This window comes from Apus apus, chromosome 5 (genome assembly GCF_020740795.1).
Source record: "Apus apus isolate bApuApu2 chromosome 5, bApuApu2.pri.cur, whole genome shotgun sequence".
NCBI classification, from domain to species: Eukaryota; Metazoa; Chordata; class Aves; order Apodiformes; family Apodidae; genus Apus; species Apus apus.
Window position 1 is genome coordinate 7,781,055 of NC_067286.1, and position 21,768 is coordinate 7,802,822.

The window sequence follows — 21,768 nt, forward strand, 5'->3', positions numbered from 1 at the left end:
TTTAAGAGAGAAAGCTCAACCCATCATAGAACTCCATTGTGTACATTAGAGAAAAAAGCTTGGCAAGATACATTAAAGATTTTTGCTAAAGAGATACAAATATTTTGCAAGGTCAAAGGGCGCTGAGGCAGGCTGTACTTACTTCCAAAGCAAAGTAGGCAGTATGACAAAGAAACAGTAATATTTTTTTATCTTCATTTTCACACTTCATCATCTAAGAAAGACTGTCTTTTTCAACCTGCTGAACTGATTTAATCCACCCCAACTCTGAGTTAACTTTTCATAAAAGTCAGTCTATGACATCCTAATCTAAGAAGTTATCTGTGCTTATGGTTTCAGTGCAGTTCTACAGAAGGCCAGTGCTGCTATTTATAAACTGGATTTACTATTCTATTGAGGTCTCATACAAATCTTACAGGTTGAAAAAAAAAAAAAGGAATAGTTGGGTAAGGAGACACACGATAGAAGCAACTGTTTTATAGCACAATATGAAACTTGACACTGGTTGCTGCTGCCAGTATGATTCCCAAGTGAGATGGATAAATTGTGGTCAGGACCTGGACAGGTTAACTAGTGGTCATCAGTGCTGGTGGTACCTTTATATACAAAAAAAAAAAAAAAAAAAAAAAAGGATACTATTGGACAGGGCATTTGAAATTTAATACCAGACATGAAACAAGACATCTGTTGGACTCTCATTTGTTTCTCTTTGAATGGGCTTTAATTGAAAGCTCAGTGAAAAATGCAGGTTACATTCTTAGTGTTATCAATAGTTGGTAACAGCAACAACATCAGAACAGTGATGCATCTAATATTTATACACTTTGTAATTTTAGATGTCTAAGAGCAATACATTATCAGATATATATATATACACACAATTTCAAGCAATTAGAAGTAAATAATAAACCCCTCCTCCCAAAACCCTGAAACAATATATTTCCTTACACTAATAATGTCTTTTTCACATATACTTGACAGAGTCTTTTTTAAGTTACTTATCTTAAGAGTAATCTGTTAATGGAGATCCTGGACCAGCCCCATTAAAAGTTCAGTTTTAAGTTTATACAGCTTGCTAGCCACATAACCAGTGTGGCTTTACATTGTAAACAAATCCCAAATGTCTACAATGATTGGAGTTAGTTTTGTGTGAAGGAGATATATGAATCTCATGACAGAATAAATTTAAACCAATACATTAAAAAGAGAGAGAGACAGGGAAAGAGTTATTTGACAAACAAAACAGTTTGGGGGGATCAATAATGTGATTATTTAAAAAACAAGTTAACATCATGGTAAGATTCTTGTTTTCTGTACAGGAGGCTCTGGTTCATCTAGCTTTAGCTGCTCTAGAAACACATTCTTTAAAAAAAGGGTTTGAATTGTGAAATTCAAAAGCAGAGCTTCCAGCTTTAAAAGCCTGCCCTTTGGCAGCACGAGTACAAAGTTTACCAAAAGTATCTCAGGTGATTGATCCATCTCCTTTTGCGAGGAGAGCTGTGCTAGCAGTTGGAAACCTCAGCATATGTACAGATGCAGTAAGCATAAAGCTCACCTTCAGCAGGGAGGAATCACCCTACCCACTGCAGGACTTACGCAGGTACAACAGTGTGTACCCAGAAAAGTTCAAGTGAAAATAAAACCAGAAAACTGGAGACAGGTGTGGAAGGTAAGCATAGTTTATAGTAAACTTGAAACTGTGGCAATCTTGCTTACTCTGTAACAAAATTACAAGTAAAAATCTCTTGAATTTATTGGATAGGAACTCATGTAAGTCCAAAGGGAAGACAAGGCTGAGCACAATCCTACAGTTTAGTTAACTTGTGTCAAGTGGGATGCGAAGACAGCTGCAGCTTTCTGACAGAGGTGACCGAAGAGGGCTGATAAAGTTTGCAGTAGCTCATAATGTCCCATCTGGTTTATTCACTTGTTTGAACTGTCTAAAGGGCCAACTGCAGTTTAGTCATGTTCCTCTGGTGCATGTTGTGATGACGAACTAATTCATCAGACCTGGCAAATTTTTTTTGACAGCTGGGCCACCGGCAACTGAAAGGCTTTTCACCTGTTAACAAAACACCCTGTTATTAACTGGGTATGACACTGCTATTTGTTTTCCTTCTGCAGGGTTGTGAGGAGCTAGGCAGAGCCCCTGTCAGGGAGAAAGGCATCCCAGGCTGTCCTGAGAGGATGTGGGAATGCCCTCAACTCCTGCTCACATCGGCACTCATTGCCTTCTTGCATCTTTCACAACTAATGTTTAACAACAGCCTTTCCCAAGGATATAGAACATTTTGCAGTGGTTCCTTCCTGAAGACAGGCCCTCACTGAACACCACGTTGCCATCTCTCTGCTACTCTCAACTCTCCAATGAACTAGTTTAAAATAACACTGGCATTCACACAAGGTTCAGTCACACCCCGGACTGTGGTGCAGACATATTGTTGGTCACTGTGAAAATTGTCAGTGACTTTTTGGAGCTTGATCTCATGTCAAGGAGATCTCTTCCAGCTAGTTCAATGAATTTTGGCTGAAGGTCTTTGCCACTGGCGAGCTTAAGTGAATATGGGAGAAGCAACAGAGTTCAGCATGAAGTCTGCTGAACCATACTGAAAGTTTCCCTCTACTGTCTAAATAAAGTAACTTACATCTGTAAGAGACGTTAAAGGCTCAAAATATTCTGTACTTCTAACATTCCCATCATATTCACTAAAAACAATCCCAAGCAAAGCACACTCAATTTGAACAAGAAATGCCATCACCTTTTTACAGTTTCATGTGGTCTCTCGATTTTCTACAATGTTTAAGTGGAATTTCAGGCTGCGATCCTGATGCTGCAGGAATGCTGGTGGAATGCTTTCATTAGCTCAGCCCAGTGCCCAGTGACTCATGTTTCATTTAGACTTGCATTTTCTTCTTTTTTTTTTCCCTCCCAAAAATAGATGCAGTATTTTTAAGTGGGTTCAGCTCTGTTACTGGGCACTTTAGGGCTGTCTACACACCATGTACTCTCCAACTCAAGACACATCGGGGTTGTACAAGCTCGCTCAGCCATCTTCCTTCTCTTCTTTGCCTCATACTTTGTGCATTTCACAAACTAAATGCAGGCAAAAGGGGATCTGAGATTGGCATAAATACGCATTTCTGTTTGCAGAATCCTGTGCAATATATGTAAGGGGGGGTGGTTAAAACATACTTTATCCACTTAACATACATGCTGGCAAAAGCATCATCTATCTCACATGAGTGTGTGAAACAGTATGGGCAAAACTGCTCTGGTTAGTGCTACTAATAAAACCCACAGACTGTACAAAGTGGTCTTCTTTCATCTCAGTAACATTGGCAAAACCATTCTGTGAACCAACATGAGCTCTCTATTATTGGTCAGTTTTTCACTGAACTACCACAGTAAAAGCATCACAGTTTTGCTGTTCCACAAGCAATTCTGGTTGTCCTCTTGCAACAGAGGGCAGCGATCTCTATTAGTTCCAAGCTGGTCACAAATTACTTTGTACAGCTTCACTGTACAGATATGAGAAATCATGTTTGCATTGGGAAAAAAAAAAAAAAGAGAAAGATCTGGAGTTTTCCTTTCATTCATTTTTTTCCTTTCTACAGCAAAGATTGCTGTCAAAGTGAAACTGTTTGTGGAGACAAAAAGCCCTGATTTTGTAGCTTAATAGCGTGGCAGCTGACTTAAAATAAGAATGGAATTAGATGGAAGTTACCTGTGCTTTGCTTAATCAAGATTTACAACGGAGTAAGATAACTTGAGCTGGTTGTTTTGTTGCAAAATTTAGGGGGTACAAGAAAGAAAGAGAAATGAAGCTATAGGACAAAATGGAGACAAAAAATCCCCACCCACCACTCAGACTCATTCCTCTCAGGATATGTGTATTTTACAGCCACAGGAACATGACACATCCAAAACTGCCGACAGGAGCATCATAACAGCAACAAACAGCTGGGCTGCACAGCCCACACAGGACCTGAGCCAGTGGCAGGCAGCAAGTCCATGCCAAGGTCTGTCCTATGAGGATATCACTGCTGAAAAGTGAGGCTGCTTCTAGCAATGAGGGCAGTGTGGGCTGGGATCACATGGAGCAAGGAAGAGCTAGAACAGGGAGAATGAGTTTCACCAGAAAAAAAGAGAGCGAGTTCCTCATTGATTTAGCCAGTCTGGAATAAAAAATGTCTGAAGTCATGAAAGTAATGAATTAGCATATCAGTTGGCAATGAAATGTGATGGGGATGTAGTTTATCCTGACTTGCTTGCATGTGACAACCACTTGCCATTTGGTCTCTACCTGAATGTTACCTCTTGCTGCTTAAGAAAATATCTTCCTTCATGCAAAAGCACAGACACAGGCCCTGCAGCTCAGCATGAGACTCTGGGAGAACCCAGGAACACAGCCATGCCCCTTACCATCTGCAGACTGCAAGTGCAGATCTGGCCACTACTTGAAGAATTCATTTGGCCAGTGCCACATAAAATGCCATTATTCTCAGGTGAATCATTTACTTTATTAAAATTTCTTTTGTATTTCTGGAAGTCTTAAACCTGTGGTTTTATGGTCCAGAAGAGAAAAAAGAATCCTTAGCTGGGAGAAAAAGATTTTCAGGCTCGTTGTTCATCTGTACAGAGACTGAATTTAAAAGGTTAACACCAGTACAGAAATCACTGTGACACCTAAAAACATGTCAAAGTGCTCAGTAAACAATTACTCATTAAAAATACTGCATACATGCTGAAAGGGAACAGAACATGTCAATTCACAGGAATATTTCTAAAACTTAAAATACAGAGGTTGCTGCAGTTGCTCCTTAATGGTGTTTACATTTACATGAGCTCAGAACCGACTAAAATGGCCTCCTATTTTTTTTCCCTGTATTTATATGAAATACTATGGTTTCTACAAAAAGGTCCTTGAATATTTGAGTAAGCTTTTACTTTAGTGTCTGTCAGTGTGAGTTTGCAAAAGGCACTCCTTTTATCTTCTGGAGAGATTACAGTACAAGCAGCAACAGCAAGAGCTTTGCCGTGCTATCCTGCATTAGGCTCAACTGACACTTGGGAGAAGCATGAGTAGGCGTGAATACTTTAGATTACAGACCCTAGGCTGAAGCTAGAATTAAAATTTCTATCTTGTAGGGTTTTGTTCAGTAAAGTCAGTAGATCAGCTTGACATTTGTGAGCTAAGACCATGATGTTCATTTCACGAGAGCTGACAAAATCTATTTTGCCAAGCTGAAATTTCTTTGAAGATGAAGAAAGAAAGCGTCGTTTCCAAAATCACCTAAATCTCTTTTGTGAAAACTGACTGTGACACTTGGGGAATGTAGTCACACTGAAAATCAGCACACTCTGAAATTATTTCTGTTGTTTTGAATATTTAACAACGGATTTTTTTTAATCATGTCATTTATAATAACATTGATTTAAACTTTAAAAATAATGAAATATAAATGTGAAGAAAAGTTTACGCACTTGTTTTACCTGTATGAGTCCTGGTATGAGTCTTCAGGTGATCAGATCTAGAGAACTTTCTCTGACAGGTTTTACACTGGAAGGGCTTCACACCTGAAAAGACAAAAGTCTATTCTTACACCCCAACACTATTTGGAAGGGTGAATAAAATCAGCTATTTCTGAATTTTCAAAAGCCTGGATTTTTTGGTCCTAGTTACTGTAACTGCCCCTCCCAGCTTCATGCCCACACAGTGCATAACATCATTCATCAGCCTGCCATCCCTCTGGAACCTCCTCTTCCAGTGTCTGGGTCTGGAGCACCCAAACAGCACCATCACAAACAAGCACCCACTTCACTGTTGGGCCAGGGAGGATCTGCAAACTTTGTTAATTCTGATCCTGTGGCTTGGCACTGTTTGTAACACCTATGAGCAAACAGGACATAAGAAGAACAGAGGTACAGAGGTGTATTTTTGTATATTCCCAATATGCTTAACTTCCTTTACACTTCTACTACTATTTACTTTACACACTACATGTAAGTCTCGGGAACCGCTTAACACAGCTATCTATGTTCTAGCATGCAGCTGCTAAAGATGGATCATCCTAACAGACTGCTTTTACCACCAGCTTTCAGAATCACTTCCTACGTCTCTCAGTAACACCATTTAAGTGGGATAGAACATCTTCAGCAAGAAAAGCAGTAAGCAGACATCGACCACAGCAGAGTGAGTACATTAGCTGTCAGGCCGGTCCCTGAGAGACAGGAGGATCTAACTGCCATTTCTTGCTGTGACTCAGTCACAGACTCTGAAGTCCTTTCTCATGTTCCGTGCAGAGTGCCCTCATGGTTCCACTCTCAGCCAGGAGGCTAAAGTCATCACCAGCTCCTCTTCTGCAACTTTGGGAAGGGCAGCTGTCTCCCCTATCAATCTAATTGAGACCTCCAAGTACTCCAGAAATGGGCTGTCTTCATGTTTGCAGATAATGGTGTATGCACAAAAAACAACTTGCTGAATTTGGACTGAACTCACAAGTAGTTTTGGCTATCTCAGAACACTTCACCCAAGAAATTATTCATTGAGAAAGACACCAGCTTAGCTAGCACCTAGATCCATTCATGCCTGCTGCTGCCCTCTCCACTACATGTGAATTGCTATGTATTTTCCAGACTACTTGTGCAATCCAACCAGCCAGATCTTTGACATCTCTCTCCTTACTACTCCTAGAATCCTTCTTTAGTTGACAGAATTCAATAAAGTCTCAAATCTAAGCTGAATTAGGGTTTGCTGAATTAGGGTCTTCAGCGGTATAGCTGGTGTGGCTTTTGCTTCTCCACCTCTGGCTTCCACACACAAATGCACAGTAATCCCACCAGCCTTTCAGGTTATGCTCAGGCAGCGTTCACCTACTAGCACTGCCACTCATCAGAAAACCAACCATAGCGTTTATCAGGTTAATCACTGGCAATTTTTTTCTTGCAGAACTATTTGGTTTTAAATTCCCTATACTGGCTATACAGTATAGAGCAAAGAGTTTCATTAAGAAAGCTGTTTCAAAAAGATGGGAGCAGGATTTAAGTGTCACCTATAGAGCCATAGTTCTATAAACCTATAGTGCTGGAATGCCAACAAACAGACTCAGCTGCAGTTCTGTCCTAAAGCTAACTTCAAGAACATGGCACTAAAGGTATAATGCAAGAGCAGACACAGCAACACAACAACACAAGTTTAGAAGGGCAATTTTTGGATCTCAATTCATATACAAAGATGAACTCTAATGAGCAGAGCTGTCTCGTCAACAAACCTGTGTGTCGTCTTTGGTGCCGTTTGAGTTGGTCTGAACGAGAAAATCTCCGTTCACAGTCCTTAAAATCACACTGATAAGGTTTTTCACCTGTAAAGGACCAACAGTTTATCAGGAAATGTGGCTAAATGAGGAAAGATGTTAATCAGGAGATGAAATATATTACACTAAAAGACTCCTCTCCTGTCTAAAGCTACCTAGTGGTACACCAGGACTCATTTGCTATAAAACCATCCAACTGCGTTGGAATCCATGGGGAAAGGCTGGCATAATTCCACTGCATTGACACTGATATTGAACCTGCTTGTTCTGAAAAATAGCCCACTAGGTTAAAAAGCTACATAACAAAATTCAGGTTGCATAACGATTTTAAATTGTTTTCTGCTGGGAAAGAACAGAAATCTCATTTTATATTTCTCAAAAAAAACCCCAACAACCCGAAACATATTGAGGCCTTTCCACCTGTTTAATTAATATATAATTTGTACAACTTGCAGTTTGTTCTAAGTTGGATTTGAAGCAAAAATGAAACCAATGACATCCATGTAGGTGGTAATTTTAACCATACTAAGTGGATTAAAATAAAATGAAACGCAAATTTAAACCACAGAAAAATTCTTCCCCAAAACACAAATGATATTACTTCCATAAAGCACCACTAAACAGAAATTCTCCTGTAGCTGCACACCTCTCACAGGCAAGCCTATGAGTTATGGAAAAGTCTCCTCCACCTCCCATGCAGTTTAGAAGAGATCCTCGGGATAGGTTTTCTCAGGGATGAAAAGTGAGATTCTGACTTGTCAAAAAATGAAGGCCCTCCAAGCAACCTTCTCAAATGAACATGTTTTTCAAGGTGAAAGACTTCACCAGCTACATAAAAATGCAAAAAGAAATGCACCAATCAAGGAGCTTGAGGAAAGAAGGAAACACCATTGGCATGTAGCATGCCATAGAGTTAGTGAAATTTGGCCAGCACAAAAAACCCCTAATCCTTCTGCTGTTACAGGAGGAGCTGTATGAACTTTCAGATCTGATTCACATCTAATCTAAGGCCCCTTTTGCACAGCACTGGAATCCTGCAAGAGCCCCAGATACAATTATATTTAAAGTCTGTATACAGAACCACAGCCCTACACAAAGGCTTTAGAACAAGAATTAACATCTTCTCACTGCAAAGCTGAGAGAATCCTGGGTTTTATCTGGAAGGTACACACAAGACCAGCTGGGACCTGCTTTGTCTACAGTGGAAGGCTGAGATAAAAAACAAAGGTCCAGGAGGAAGGACCTAAAGAAAAACAGCAGCTGAAGTGGGCAGTGGGTTTAATTTCTCTTGGTCTGTTTTAAACACACACAACTTTTTTAAATCTTCAATGCAAACATCTGCATTTCAGACTTTATTATGATGGGGAAATTTTATTATGATCAGGTATTTTGATGAAGAAAAGGTGTATCTTAGGATACCACTGCAAACTAGTCTAGTTTAAAGCCTTCTGATCTAGCTGCCACAGTATCAGTAGCATATTGAGGAGAACATTCCAAATCCACACCAGTGTAGCTAAGATCAAAATTTTACAAAAGCAACTAAATCTTCAAGAACAAGCTAACTTCCTGTGACAGTCACCCAGAGGAGTTTAATGATTCTCAAACCTAGGTGTGGACAATTTCCATGTCTGCTGTGCTTAATTTATTAGCATAAGGGATTAAAGTTGCCACAGGTGTTTGAAATAGTTCCATACACTTTGACCGCAAGGGCTCCCTGGGGGGTGCCTGCTTTTCAGAAACCACTTACTTCCAAGGAATTCAGCCCTTTGGCAGATTTAAGAGGGGGAATGTCAGCAGAGCAGAATGCAGTGACAGGATGACTGTCTGCTAATTGCAATATAAACGCAGAAGATGGTTAAGGAGGTATTTGAATAAAACAGTATAGTGGGTCAGATGGAATGACCATGAAAGCATTTCTTTAAATACTCTGAAATATAATCTTGATTAAACTAACAACCAATTTAACCAATTAAAGGAATCAATCCAAGATGCTTAAACAGAGATACACTGACACTGCACAGAAAACAAAAAGCAAGGAAGAAAACAAAGAGGCACAATATTGGGACAGAAATTCTGACTTCCCTTTCCTTCTCCATCTACCATGCCAGCCAAGCCAAGCAAAATGCCTGCAAAAGCCAACTGTGACATACCTGTTCACTCCCCTCAGTTTCATCACAGCAGGACAAGAGAAACAGTCCTGATTATAAAAGGTCTGCTAGTACTTCATTAAATCACTGTACCAAGAGGGGTTACAGCAGTGTCTAGTTTCTTCAAGCCTCTTAGAGCTTCTCCAGTAAAAGGCAAAAGTCTCTCAATGCATGAAAAATACCTCAAAACGCTGTCACCTTCCTATGTGACTATACGTACTTTAAAAACAAAACAGGAGATGAAGTTTCACCAGTCCTTCCCTGTGACCTGGAGACTTCCATGATTGTTTACCTCTCATTACTGAAAGAGGGCACGCAAAAGAAAGGCTAAACTTGGTGCATAATAATACAGTCAAGAGGAGAGAGAGCAGAGGGAATAGCAGTTATTTAATATTCAGGAAACTATTTAGAAAAAATAAAGCTCAACAATCGGAGTAACAATTTTGAATTGCACACATTGCAATAAATACTCCTAATAAAATAAACCTATTTGCTTGAAAAGAATTAACTTAAACTAGAGGGAGCATGCACACTTTCTCTGGAGCAAATTCATTTGCCCAGATGTACAGGAAAACAGAAATTCCTGCTGCTGGAGCAATTGCACAAAATATTCATCAGGGTTGCATTTCATAAAGGAGTGCTGCAAGAGCAAAAGAAAACCTGAAGAGAGGAGGCTGATTTTGAAAGGAGAGACTGCAAGTCTGAATGAGAATCTGAAGGTCTGTCTGTAATCCCTTCGCTCACTTAAATCCTTTTTCTTGTATACCCACTTAATCACAACCACATCATCGCAACTGTACCTCGCTAATATAACCTTTTACCCAACACAGTTTGCTTTAGCAAACCTAGATAAAACATATGTCTATTTATTTAGTAGTGAGCTTTTATAGGCAATGGTTCCTGTCATCTTCACTCTGAAGTTCATCAGTTTGAAACTGATTTTGTCTTTTAAATAGAGAAGTATTCTTATTTTATTCCATAGAAATGAAAGCCTAAAGCAGCCCATGCTTGGTGAGGCCAAAGGTCCAGCCAGCCAAGCTGTGTCCCACCATGGCTCACAGAAGATGCCTGCAGGAAAGCAGAAGATACCCAGGATGCAGCAAGACCTTCCTGGACACTCTCCGAGCAACCAGCAGCTCATGAGTTAGCAATTTTCTGAACCAAAGGTGGCTTTCTAGTTAACACTTGTTAATTAAGTTTCTTCCCATTAATTTGTGCAGTTGTTCCTTGAACCCATGTTAGTGTTCAGCTTCCTTAGCTTTCTATGAATGGTATTTCAGAGCTTAAGTATGAAGGTCAGTACTTCCAAGCACCAGTAATGCAAGAGTGCTATCCTAGAACTTACCACATGAGACTCATAAGAGGAGAGAGCCTGTGCAGTTCCCAGCTCAGGCACAACTACATCCACCTACCACTTTCTCATCTCTGTGTATACAGGACATAGCTCTGTCTTTCAAAGCTGTTGTAATGATGAACTGTGCTAATGACTGTAAGGCACTTAGCAGCATGGTGGCACATGCCATGGTAAAAAAGATATTTGCTTTTGCTAAAGGGAAGAAATCATTGTTAGATTAGTAATTATGAGGCTGCATTACTTAAATCCATTAGAGCCCCAGAAATTCATCACCAAGAGCCAAGTGCCCTACCACATACAGGACAACTTTCCTGAGTTAGAGATTCTCACACTTCATTGTACAATCTCATACCTGCAGTTGAGCATATTCAGGCTGAAGAATGTCCCTAGCAAACAGGCAGAGGGTATTTTCTCTGCAAAGATGCTCAGCTTTCTCTTAGGATAAATCAAGTTCTCCCAATGTGTGGCAGCGAACCCAAAAGGTGTCTGGCAAGAATGCAATGTAACCACCATAAATTAAATTTATGGAGGTCTAGACATCAATTTGTTTCTGCAGACACTTCACATTAATTGCTGTACTGTTGAAAAGCCAGTTGTATGTCTGCATTTCCTTTCGGAGGCCTATTTGCTGCAGCAAAGTACACCAAGATAAGAAAAAAAGCTTTTTTAGCTGTACATGTTTCAATAAAGCCATTGTTAACAATGGATAAGCAGTCTTGGAGGGTACAAAATGTCAACATACTTTCAGCTAAGGCTATGTTGAAACATTGGTAAAAACTGATTACAGAATCCAATTTTGTGTTTCAGGGCCCTGCTCAATTTTGCAATACTGCAGCTGGTGAAGAATGGAAGATCTGATGAACTAGTCGTCTGTATCTACTATAGAAAGAAAAAAGATAATGAAGAGCCAGCATTATTCTGCAAAGATACGATCTGCTGGTTGATTATTACCTGTCTGTAACAGCTTGTCTTCAACTCATGTCTTCATAATTTCCAAAATTGACCTACCATTACACTAAGAAATGTGGAAGAGCTTCAAACCCATGAGTGAATCCAGAGCCACCTTAGAGAAGGACTAGTCAAATTTTGTTGGCTGTAGAGACATATACCACACACAAGCAAATTTTCTTTCACTTGAGCTGGTATCTGACAGCTCTCCTGACTTTAGACTGGCTGGTCAGGATTACTCCCCACCAAAACACTGAAGTAGAAGAAGAGGCACACCCCTTTGTTTAGAAAGAATATTAGGTGTTATGTGTGCCCATTACTTTCTGACTAATATGCTAATTCCACCAAACCAAATTTCTGTACCTAACAGAGAACTCAAATAGGGTTTTGGAGTTCATTGGATTACAAACTGAACAATGATCAGACAGCCACATAATTATCAACATAAACCAATAGCCTCACTCTAGTCCTATCAGTCCCTTAAGATAGCCCCCTAACACATAAAACCAAGCAGAGAAAAGAACAAAGGTGCAGAGAAGTGTGAACAGTAGTTACCATAACAGTTATCACCAAGACACACAATCTTCATAGTGATGACTTATCTGCCTTTGGAGAAAAATGGTTTCCAAATTTTGCATTTGACAATCAGCTGTTCCACAAACATTAGAGACAAATTAGGGTTAGACAGAGAAAGACATGAAGTTACAAAGGAGACTGGAAATGGATTTGTTTTACAACAGTTGGTTCAAATGCTCAGGACTCCTGAAGAGTATGGGACTGAAAAACACCATTATAGCCACCAGGTTGAGACTCTCCACCACACCAAGCAGCCAAAACTTTTATTGACTCAGAAGTGTTTGCAGACTATCCAGTACTAGACAGTATAGTTCAACAAGCACTCCCAAAAACTACGACTAACAGGCAACAGAAGGAGACAAGAAATGAAGGGCATCGTGTTCTAAGCCTGTTCAGCAGCTGGGAATTAAGTAAGTAACATTTCCAGCCAAAAATCACAGGAAATGGCTAGTATCCACACAACAGGCTGAGGACAAAAACCTGCCAGCCTGGTAAAGGGGAGAACTCCTTTCTGATCCTAAAGCTGAATGCATCAGCCAGGCTTCCTATTCAAGCAATCCTCATACCAGCAGTGCACTATCCCTTGTTTTGTCTCTCTAGCTGCAACCAACCTTAAAAACTTCCACAGTCTCATAAATGGCAACATTTGTATCAGCAAAACAAGTTACAGGAAACATGAAGGCAAAGTGCAAAGGTTGAGAAATAAATGTTTTGTTTTCAACATGCAAAATATAATGGCAGAAAATCTGGGCCCACCTGCACAGAAGAGGTGTTTGGAGTGAAAAACCCCACAATTTTTCTTCTACCCTGTTCCACTATCACATAAACCAAAGGAGAAGGAAGGGGCATGCATGACCTCAAAAACAATGGGAGAAGTCTCCCTAGGGATGCTAGATGGCCATGGTTCTATGCCCTGTGTCTTCTGGGGTTTTTGTGGCTCTACATGCCTAGATTATATGTCATAGAATGCTGGAAGTCTTCTCCAGTCAAGAAAAACAAAAAAGATATAAGCTGAAGTCCTTGTGATGCATCCAGAAATAATATTACGAAAGCCAAGCAACCAAGTGGAATAAAACACAGGACCAGAACAAATTATGACCATTAAAATACAGAGTAAATCATTTTAGGAATGAAAGAAATAATGATTATAAGAAATAACTATTATAAGAACTGTTTAGGCATACTTAAGAAAAATATCACAGTTAATGGATCTCAAAAGATGTCCAAATTTTCTTCTGTTTCAAATTTATTGACAGAAAATAGAATTTCTGTAGACTTTCAGCTGAAAAGACTAAATGCCAGTTAAAATCTAAATTATCTTGAACGTGAAGATGTCGATCTGAGTATCTGGTGACATTTCCACTGGGAAATGAAAAATGCTTTGTTATGTTCTTTTCTCACCGATGAGTATTCTACACAATTAACTAAGGTCACCACATGGTTTCCAAAAGAAAAGAGTTTGCAACTATTCTTTATGAAATGTCAGGCAATCTGCAGTATGGACTGCCTTCCTGTTGTGTCTTATCCCTTCGACCTTCCATCCTATTAATGGTTAACTTCAGCATCCATATTTACAGGTTTTATCCACAGGTTCTAGATTAGCACAGAAAGAACTGTATAAATAACAGTATGATAGGCAATCAAAAAATGCATAAGGAGCATATCTAAAGGTGCATTATAATTTTACATTTCCAACAGTATAAATCTTCCAATTGGGGGAATAAGTCTGTTTTCTCTTTGGCAAGGTGCAATAGGGCATTTGATTTGTACATTTTGAGATACAACTTACATTGTCTGAACTAAGAGAGAATGCAGATCTTAACCTACAAATGATGAGGCTCAATTATTCACAGCAAGATTCCATAGCAAAGAAGCTAATTTGCTGATGTCTGACTCCACTCCCAGCTCACATAGGAGGACAAGAGATGCTAAATGCCTAGGTTCCTTTTGCAGATGAAACTTAATAGCTAACAACAGTCAGGATTTGAAGCAAGCTCTGATGCTTGATGATGAAAAAGAAGAAGAAAAAAAATAAGACAGTTCACAGCCCTGAATGATGCCCTACAACAGTAAGAGCAGGAGGGAGGTGATCTACTCGCTGTCACTGCTGCTCTGGGGTTTTCTTTACTTGATTCAGAGAGTCTTCTGCATCCAAAAGAGGGATTGCCCAGACAACAGAGCCCATACACACCCTCTGACAGATTATCACTGCCCCTGACCTGGCACATCCTTTCTTGCACCTTTTGCTATTTTAAAACCACCCCACCCACTCTGCTGCCCAGCGCTGCAACCTGCTTTATCCCGATCCATGCTGAGCCTCACCAGTGTGCTTCCTGCTGTGCATCTGTAGATGGGACAGCTTGAAGTATCTCTTGTTGCAGCCAGGGTAGGCACACATGAAGGGGCGTTTCTCATTTGTCTCACTTGCTGATCGGACAATGGTCGGAGCTACTCCTGGCACCCGCCGGACGTCCTGCAATGACACAGACTTGCTAATGCAACGGGCACGTTCTCGAGCTTCTGCTTAACATATTCAAAGAGAAACAATCAGAGGCACCAGGAGAGAGATACTGAAACATATACTGCCAACAGGCAACTTCATTTCATTCTACATTCACAAAGTGCAATCTTAGTATAACTTTGTTCTTTGTGGAGTATTAAAATGATTTGAAGTGAAATACAGTGAACTCTACTTATTAAATTGTCTCACCTATATTTATACGCAAGATTAAATGGGCCACATTCTGACCTCATGTATAATCCTGGAAGAACAGTCATTGGCATATGAAGTAATTTTAGGCTTATACCAGTGTAAGAGATAACAGCAAGAGCAAGAGCCAGAGTAGCATCCTCCTCTTTATTTTAAATACTCACACGAAGTTAAAAGACAGGGAAATGAACGTATTGGGTTAATACAAATGGTAAAAAAACAAAACAAGAAAAACTGTCTAGGTGGAGCTGGTGAATAGTTCAGCCTTAATGTATTTTGGCTACTGTCACAATGTTCCATCAAAGATGATCTTCTCCTTCTGGGATAATTAGCTTCCTTAAACATTGTCTACTGCTTATTTTTATTCACTCTACAAAATCTGGCTCACGAGCCTGTTTCTGAGAGCTTGCCACTGAGTAATGACTTGTTAAACTACACAGAAAAGGAAAAGGAGAAAAGATGCTATCTAAAAACATTGGTGTATGTTGACAACACAGAGCAACAGAGAAGAGAAAAATATTATGTAATGACTTTGCCATCAGTTTTAAGAAGGTGTATCTTTTACAGTGGTATTTATTGATGACATGACTGTTTCAGAAAGGGAGGAAATTAACTCCCATTAATGGTAAGTTCCTTCAAAATATTCACTAATTACTTAGTCATTAGGAAACAAACAGTATATTTTTTTTTTTAAAGAAGTATGTTAAAACTAGTAAAGTTTCAGAAATCCCTAAAAGCAAAATGTCATCCAACACTTTCTTATATACAGTTATCAGATGGAGTCCATTGAACTACAGAAGCCTCACATGGCCAAAGTGCTTGGAGCTAGAAGTCAGAAGCTGGATTTTGGGCCTAGGCAGCTAAGGAATACTGCATTGCAGATATATTTTAGAAGAAGAAATAAACTATTTTAAGTGATTGTATCAGAAAGAACACATTATGCTTCAGTGAAGTCAGGACACTTAGGTAAAGCACTTCTTGATAACACAGGGAAACCGCTAATCAAGGACGTATTTATAAATACCAGGGAGGTAGTAAATAAACATTCTAAACAGGCAGCAGTTTTACTTCCCTATGAAGAATGCCCTACTATACTCACTTGTATGCCTCTAAAAACTCCATGGGTGTGTATTCTGTATTGGGCCCCACAGCTGTATAACATGGGAGCACTGTGGTTCTCATTTTCATATCCTGCTGTATGGCTGTAAATAAAGAGGGGAATAATGGAAACATGAAATATTTTTCAGTACTCAGCTCCATGTGAGAGGTTTCATTTCATAAGCAGAGCTCGCTTTTACAGCCAGGACATCCAAGTTCAAATGAAATTCACCAAAGGAAGCCTGCTCTACCTTTGTATGGATCTGCTCCTACTGGCTCAATGCGTGGACTCCATACATACATTTATTAGTACCCATTAAGACAGCCCAGAAAAAGAACTCTGATGTATTTCCACAAAGATTTTAGGTAAGAGGAAAAAATCCACATAGCAGCATGGCTGTGTCATGTGCACATGTACACGTTATTTATCAGTTAAATGTGGGGCTGGCTATTGCTAATATCTTTTGGAATGAGCAAAATGCCTCAAGTTTCACATTAAGTGCAGTGGATTTTTGTCAGCACCTCATGACTCAGATATTACCAGATACTACCAAGAAAGTGATGACATTTATAAGAATAGCAGTCATGTACTCATAAACAGAGATTACAAATCAGTGTCCAAAGTCTTTATCCCACATATCAGCTTGCAGGATGTGCTACAAATTAACCCTTTTATAAAAATAAAATAAAATAAATAATAATAATAATAATAATAATAATAATAATAATAATAATAATAATAATAATAATAATAATAATAAAAACAACCAGCTTATCCCTACTAGGTATAAATGTTCAACATTGCTCATGCAGCATCATCACAACATTTTTAAAAATTTGTAACCTGTGTTGTGTTTTGGGGGTGTCACAACCATAGGTTTATCTAATGACGTTCTTCACAATCCTGTGTCCTCCTGTTCAGAATATTAGGGAACATTGCTGTGGTTCCTGTTTGCAACCTTCTTAATGTCAAAATTATGTAAATAAATTATATTTTTTTAATTTTTAAATTAGTATGTTACATTAGTGTGTACACTGCCACATGTATCAATATACACTGGCAACAGTAAGTGCTCATGTTTTACACTGCATCAGAAATTAGAAAGCCCAGAACAAAGCCCAAGGGCACACAGCTAGGGACAAAGATGGATACATAGGATGTTATCCCAGTCCTTGCCAAATGCTTGCAATAGCAATTTGAAGGGGTCCCTGAGGCCCAGACTCTCATTTCACTGGTCCTTCCTTTCTCTTCACTCAAAGTTCATGTGCAGCATAGAATTACAAGGAAGTTTTAAGCCTCTTAAGTGATTTGCAGAAGAGCCAGTGGAACTGGCATGTGGGAGATGTCTACATGGCTTGTAAGCCTCACTGCACAGAAGGGGAGCAGTACTTGTGAACAACTCTAACTGCAGCCTGGGGGTCACATTCCTCATTATTTGTCCCCATAGCGGCTTCCAGGCTGCCACCTCACAGACATGCTCCTTTTGATCAAGTCCTTTGCTGCTTAAAATACTACTTTCAAATCCTGGCTCCACCTGGCCACTCAAATCAAAGGTTGTACCTTTTAAGAAGGTATGCTCTGTTTATTTCAATTTTAACTAGTAAACAGGTGGCCATTACAAAATAACTTACAGGGTGTTGGCAATAAAGTATCTCTGATCTGTAGTATTATCTGTAATGACAGGAAAAGGAAAACGCCACTATCTAATTTAAATGGATTAAACTCTCCTCTAAATATGCACCAACTAAACAGGGTCCGCTCTCTTGCTCAAGAATTTTGTTCTTTAATACAAACAACAAATGAATTTGCTCAATTCAGATTCCTCACCAACACTGTATTTTCCTCTCTGTTGAAAGGCAGCAAGTCCTTAGATGTTAAAAAAAAAAGGCTGAAAAGCACCCAAGCCATGGTGATATCCATCTAATCACAAACAGTGCATTTTAAAACATAAATTAAGTGAGAAGTACCACTTATAAGGAGGACGTTCTGCAGAAGCTCTTACAGATATGTAATGTAGCAAATACAGGGTAAATATGAACTTCAGCATAAGTCACACTGAGTAACCATGTAACCTCTCATTCATGTTACACATTACAATAAACAAGAGACAAAGTTAGATAAGAATTCCAAGGACAAAAACTTTGGAAGGAGGAACAGGTGTACACAGTAAAAGCTCATACCATAAAACAGCCTCACTTTCCCACCAAATTCACATGGTTTTCATCTTTCAGTGTTAACTCTTTTTCTAAAGACGAGTCAGTTCTGAAATAATTCCAACCAGAATACAAAGCAGAACAAAGACCAGGTCTGTGCCCTAAGGAACAGCTCTATGAATGGGAGGCATCCTCCTATTGATCTCCATCTCCAGTTTTATTGCACAGTTGGGAATCCTTCCTGAACATTCAGCTGCTCTCGTATTTCCTCCCAATATTTCTAGTTATACTTCACTAAAACTGTACATACAACTGCAAAGCATTGAAGATTAAAACCTATTTTCTGAACCTCTTGACCAATTAAATGCTAAGTAATGAACAGCAATTTCCTTAACCAGCTCCCTAGGAGAAATGCTTTGATAAGCAGGAACCCTAGTTCCCATTTTACATTGGCCACATTTCCATCAACATTGGCTGGTACTCAGCGTGGTCATATGGATGTTGAGAGCAAAATGTATCACATGAGATTTCTCGCTTAAAATACTATCTATTCCCTATGAAGCACCACAGAATAATCTGACCTTCAGGGAGATGGAAATTAACAGGTGAACATTCTTTCCAGTCAGTGAAGAAACTGGAATACTGAGGGAAGAGTTTTCACAGATTGTCTCTACACTGCTGCTCTCTGAACATCAGCCTTCACTCAGCAGCCATAGTAACCACACTGGGAAATACTGTTTTCTTCTTCCAGCCTCTTGCTCAGTGCATCCCTGATGCATGCCACACAACGTACACCACAGTTGTCTTGTTTCATATTGCTGCAACTTATATACTAAAATAAAAGAACTGATGGAAGAACCAATGTAAGTCTCCTAAATACATCTCTGAAACTCAAACACCTGCTTTATTGCATAGAAGTGAAAATGAGCAGATGCAATCTTACGTACAGGAGCAGTAACCAGCAGTACATGAACTAGTGGAAATCTTAAAGAGGGTGAGAGATTCCTTAACTTTCATATTTTCTGGGTAGGCACTCTATTTAACTAGACAAAGGGACAATGCCCCACACACTCAGGCCACAATATCTGTATGTATAGTAACGAAAAATTATCCTGATAGATTCTCAGGACTAGCTAACTGCCTACATTTCCACTGAAGCACCACAATGTGGACACTGAACACCCCAACTCCACGAACAAATACAGTTTATCAATTCAAAAGAAGATGCATTAGAGATCACACTGCGCTGTTCAGATGAACAGGGATAATCCAGGGGAGGTAAACACTGATACTCTGGGGGAGACAGGCTTCTGGGAGCAGGCCCACATGTTCTCTCCCAGCAGGATGGGCTGCTCAGGCAACACCACAGCAGCCTGGAGAGCTGCCAGCGGAGCTGCTCACTGCCCTGCTGCAAGTGCACCGAGCAGAGCCAGGAGCACAGCCAAAGCTCCTCAGTGTCTGCCCCTGCTCCAGGGGATGAGCAGCCCCCAGGAGAAATTCAGATAAGGCCAGGAGGATAATCAAGGGGCAAACAGTTGAATTAACCAAATAATTCAAAACAAAACAAACAAACAAACAAAAAACATTAAGGCCAAGAGTTCCAGTAAGGAGAGGCACTAGACCAATCCCTTCACAAGTCCTAAAAGGACTCAGGAGCAAGCAAGGCCAGATGCAGCCACAACAGCCTGCCAAGATCCAACAGATACTTTTGTCCGAGCAAGGACTGCAGGATTTGGCCTCACTGTCTAGTTCTGCCTTTACTTATAAATACACAACTCTCTTTAACTTCAGTGGGAACAGCACAAAAACAGATCTGGAGTATAAATATTTAGAATTCAAGTTAGTTGGTGAAAAAAGGACCCAGTATATTTTGTTCCTGGGTTCTAGGCAGCCAGAAACAGACCTGGAAACAGCCATAAAAACGTAACTCTAGATAACTGGGAAACAAAGACTGATACTTCTGCAACATAAAATGCTAAGCAAGCACTGTGTGTTGTATTTAGAAGCACTTGCATTTGCCATTAGCCCAGCAAATCCTTAACACTCAGAGAGTAGCTCTTTTAAAATGATTAATCTCAAAGTTGTACAGATTGTACAAAGATTAATAAAAATGAAGGTTTTACAGATGAGAATGTGTGATGAAAAACAGAGCAGCTTTTGAGAGTTGTATCAATCTAAGTGGTTATAAAAAAACTCATAAAAGATGACATTCTAATCTGAATATTTTAAAAAATAATCAAGCTGCAATTTCTCTCTCACACCATTTTTACTTTGTTAAACTGAAATTGTCTGTCTAATGTATAAAGCAGTTACAACTTAATCTGAAGAGTTAAGCTTTTTATTATTATTTCATAAACCAAAAAAGGGAAGCTTTAGGGCATACTGAGGAGAGTTAGAAAATTTCAGATGAAACGTGAATACACATTGATTCATGAGATTCAGACTTGGAAGAATTAAAAAAAAAAGGCAGAAAGCAAGATTACATAAAACAGGCACCACATTAAACTTCAATTTAATTGTGTTTCAATGCAGGAACAGGAATTTTAGGGTTTAGAAACAGAGCCAAAAATGAGGCAAAGTGAGGGTGTGGGCTAGTCCCGTTGATAACAGAACATAAAGGAAGAGAAGTAGAGTTAATTCCCTCTGCTAAAATATTTACCATCCTAGCACCCTGGGAAAAATGTGTTTGGAGACAGCAAAAAGATTCTGATTAGTTATATAGAAGATCATGTTTCTGCCTGTTTTTTGTCTAATACTATTACGGAGGGTGGAGTATAAAGCTGCATTTTTATCTGTACTTTCCAAGGCAAAGGAATATTTAAAAATGCGATTTTGCAGATTACAGCCCTTCTGCCATCTTCAATGAGAAAACCAGCTGGTTGAGGAAAGGAAGGCACTGGATTTTCAGGGGACCCTAGTCTCTCTGACTTCAATGCTCTTTGTTTGGTTTGGATTTTTTTTTACCACTGACCTGAGTGGAATCAGGAGTTCACCCAACACTTCCCTTCAAAACGAGACCCTCAGCTATCAGTGGGAAAGGGGAAATTCGGTATCAGAGACAATAGGCCATTGTCCATTTCCAATTCACATTGATTGCAGAACTGAACCCAAGAAGGAAATTTTGCACCTCCAAATTTCACTAATAACACAACCACAGTTAAACAGAAAAACCTCTACAATCCACTCCTGCACAATGTAACTTTCCACCATCTTGTTTTAGATGCAGTTTTAGTAACATTCTGTTATAGGTACACCTAACCTTCCTTCCAGTGAGCCTCAGCAAACAGCAACATATACAAAATTCCATGGAATGTGCTGTTTAACACCCAGCAAAACCAAAAGGGAAAAAAAAAACAAACCACCACAAATTCTGTCAGGTTATATACTCAATCTCAGGAGACTATTGGAAATACAGATCAAAACTTTTTACCCAAGGAGCTGAAGAGACAACTCTGCAATATTTCTGT

At 39.4% G+C, this 21,768-nt stretch overlaps 1 protein-coding gene across 9 annotated transcripts in view; it reads right to left on the bottom strand.

Moving 5' to 3' along the window:
• Positions 1-570: 570 nt before the first annotated feature.
• Positions 571-21,768, bottom strand: part of WT1 (WT1 transcription factor) — a 36,913-nt gene continuing 15,715 nt past the window's right edge. For 3 of the 9 annotated variants that reach the window (XM_051620598.1, XM_051620605.1, XM_051620600.1), the window contains 5 exons: positions 16,149-16,251; positions 14,662-14,812; positions 7,273-7,362; positions 5,486-5,578; positions 703-2,062 (listed from right to left, as the gene is read on the bottom strand). In XM_051620598.1, the coding sequence (XP_051476558.1) occupies positions 1,941-2,062; positions 5,486-5,578; positions 7,273-7,362; positions 14,662-14,812; positions 16,149-16,251 (559 nt within the window). In that variant the 3' untranslated portion in view covers positions 703-1,940. Of the gene's footprint in view, positions 597-702; positions 2,063-5,485; positions 5,579-7,272; positions 7,363-14,661; positions 14,813-16,148; positions 16,252-21,768 lie in introns of those variants that run through there. The other 6 variants (XM_051620603.1, XM_051620602.1, XM_051620599.1 and 3 more) reach the window with 6 other exon arrangements.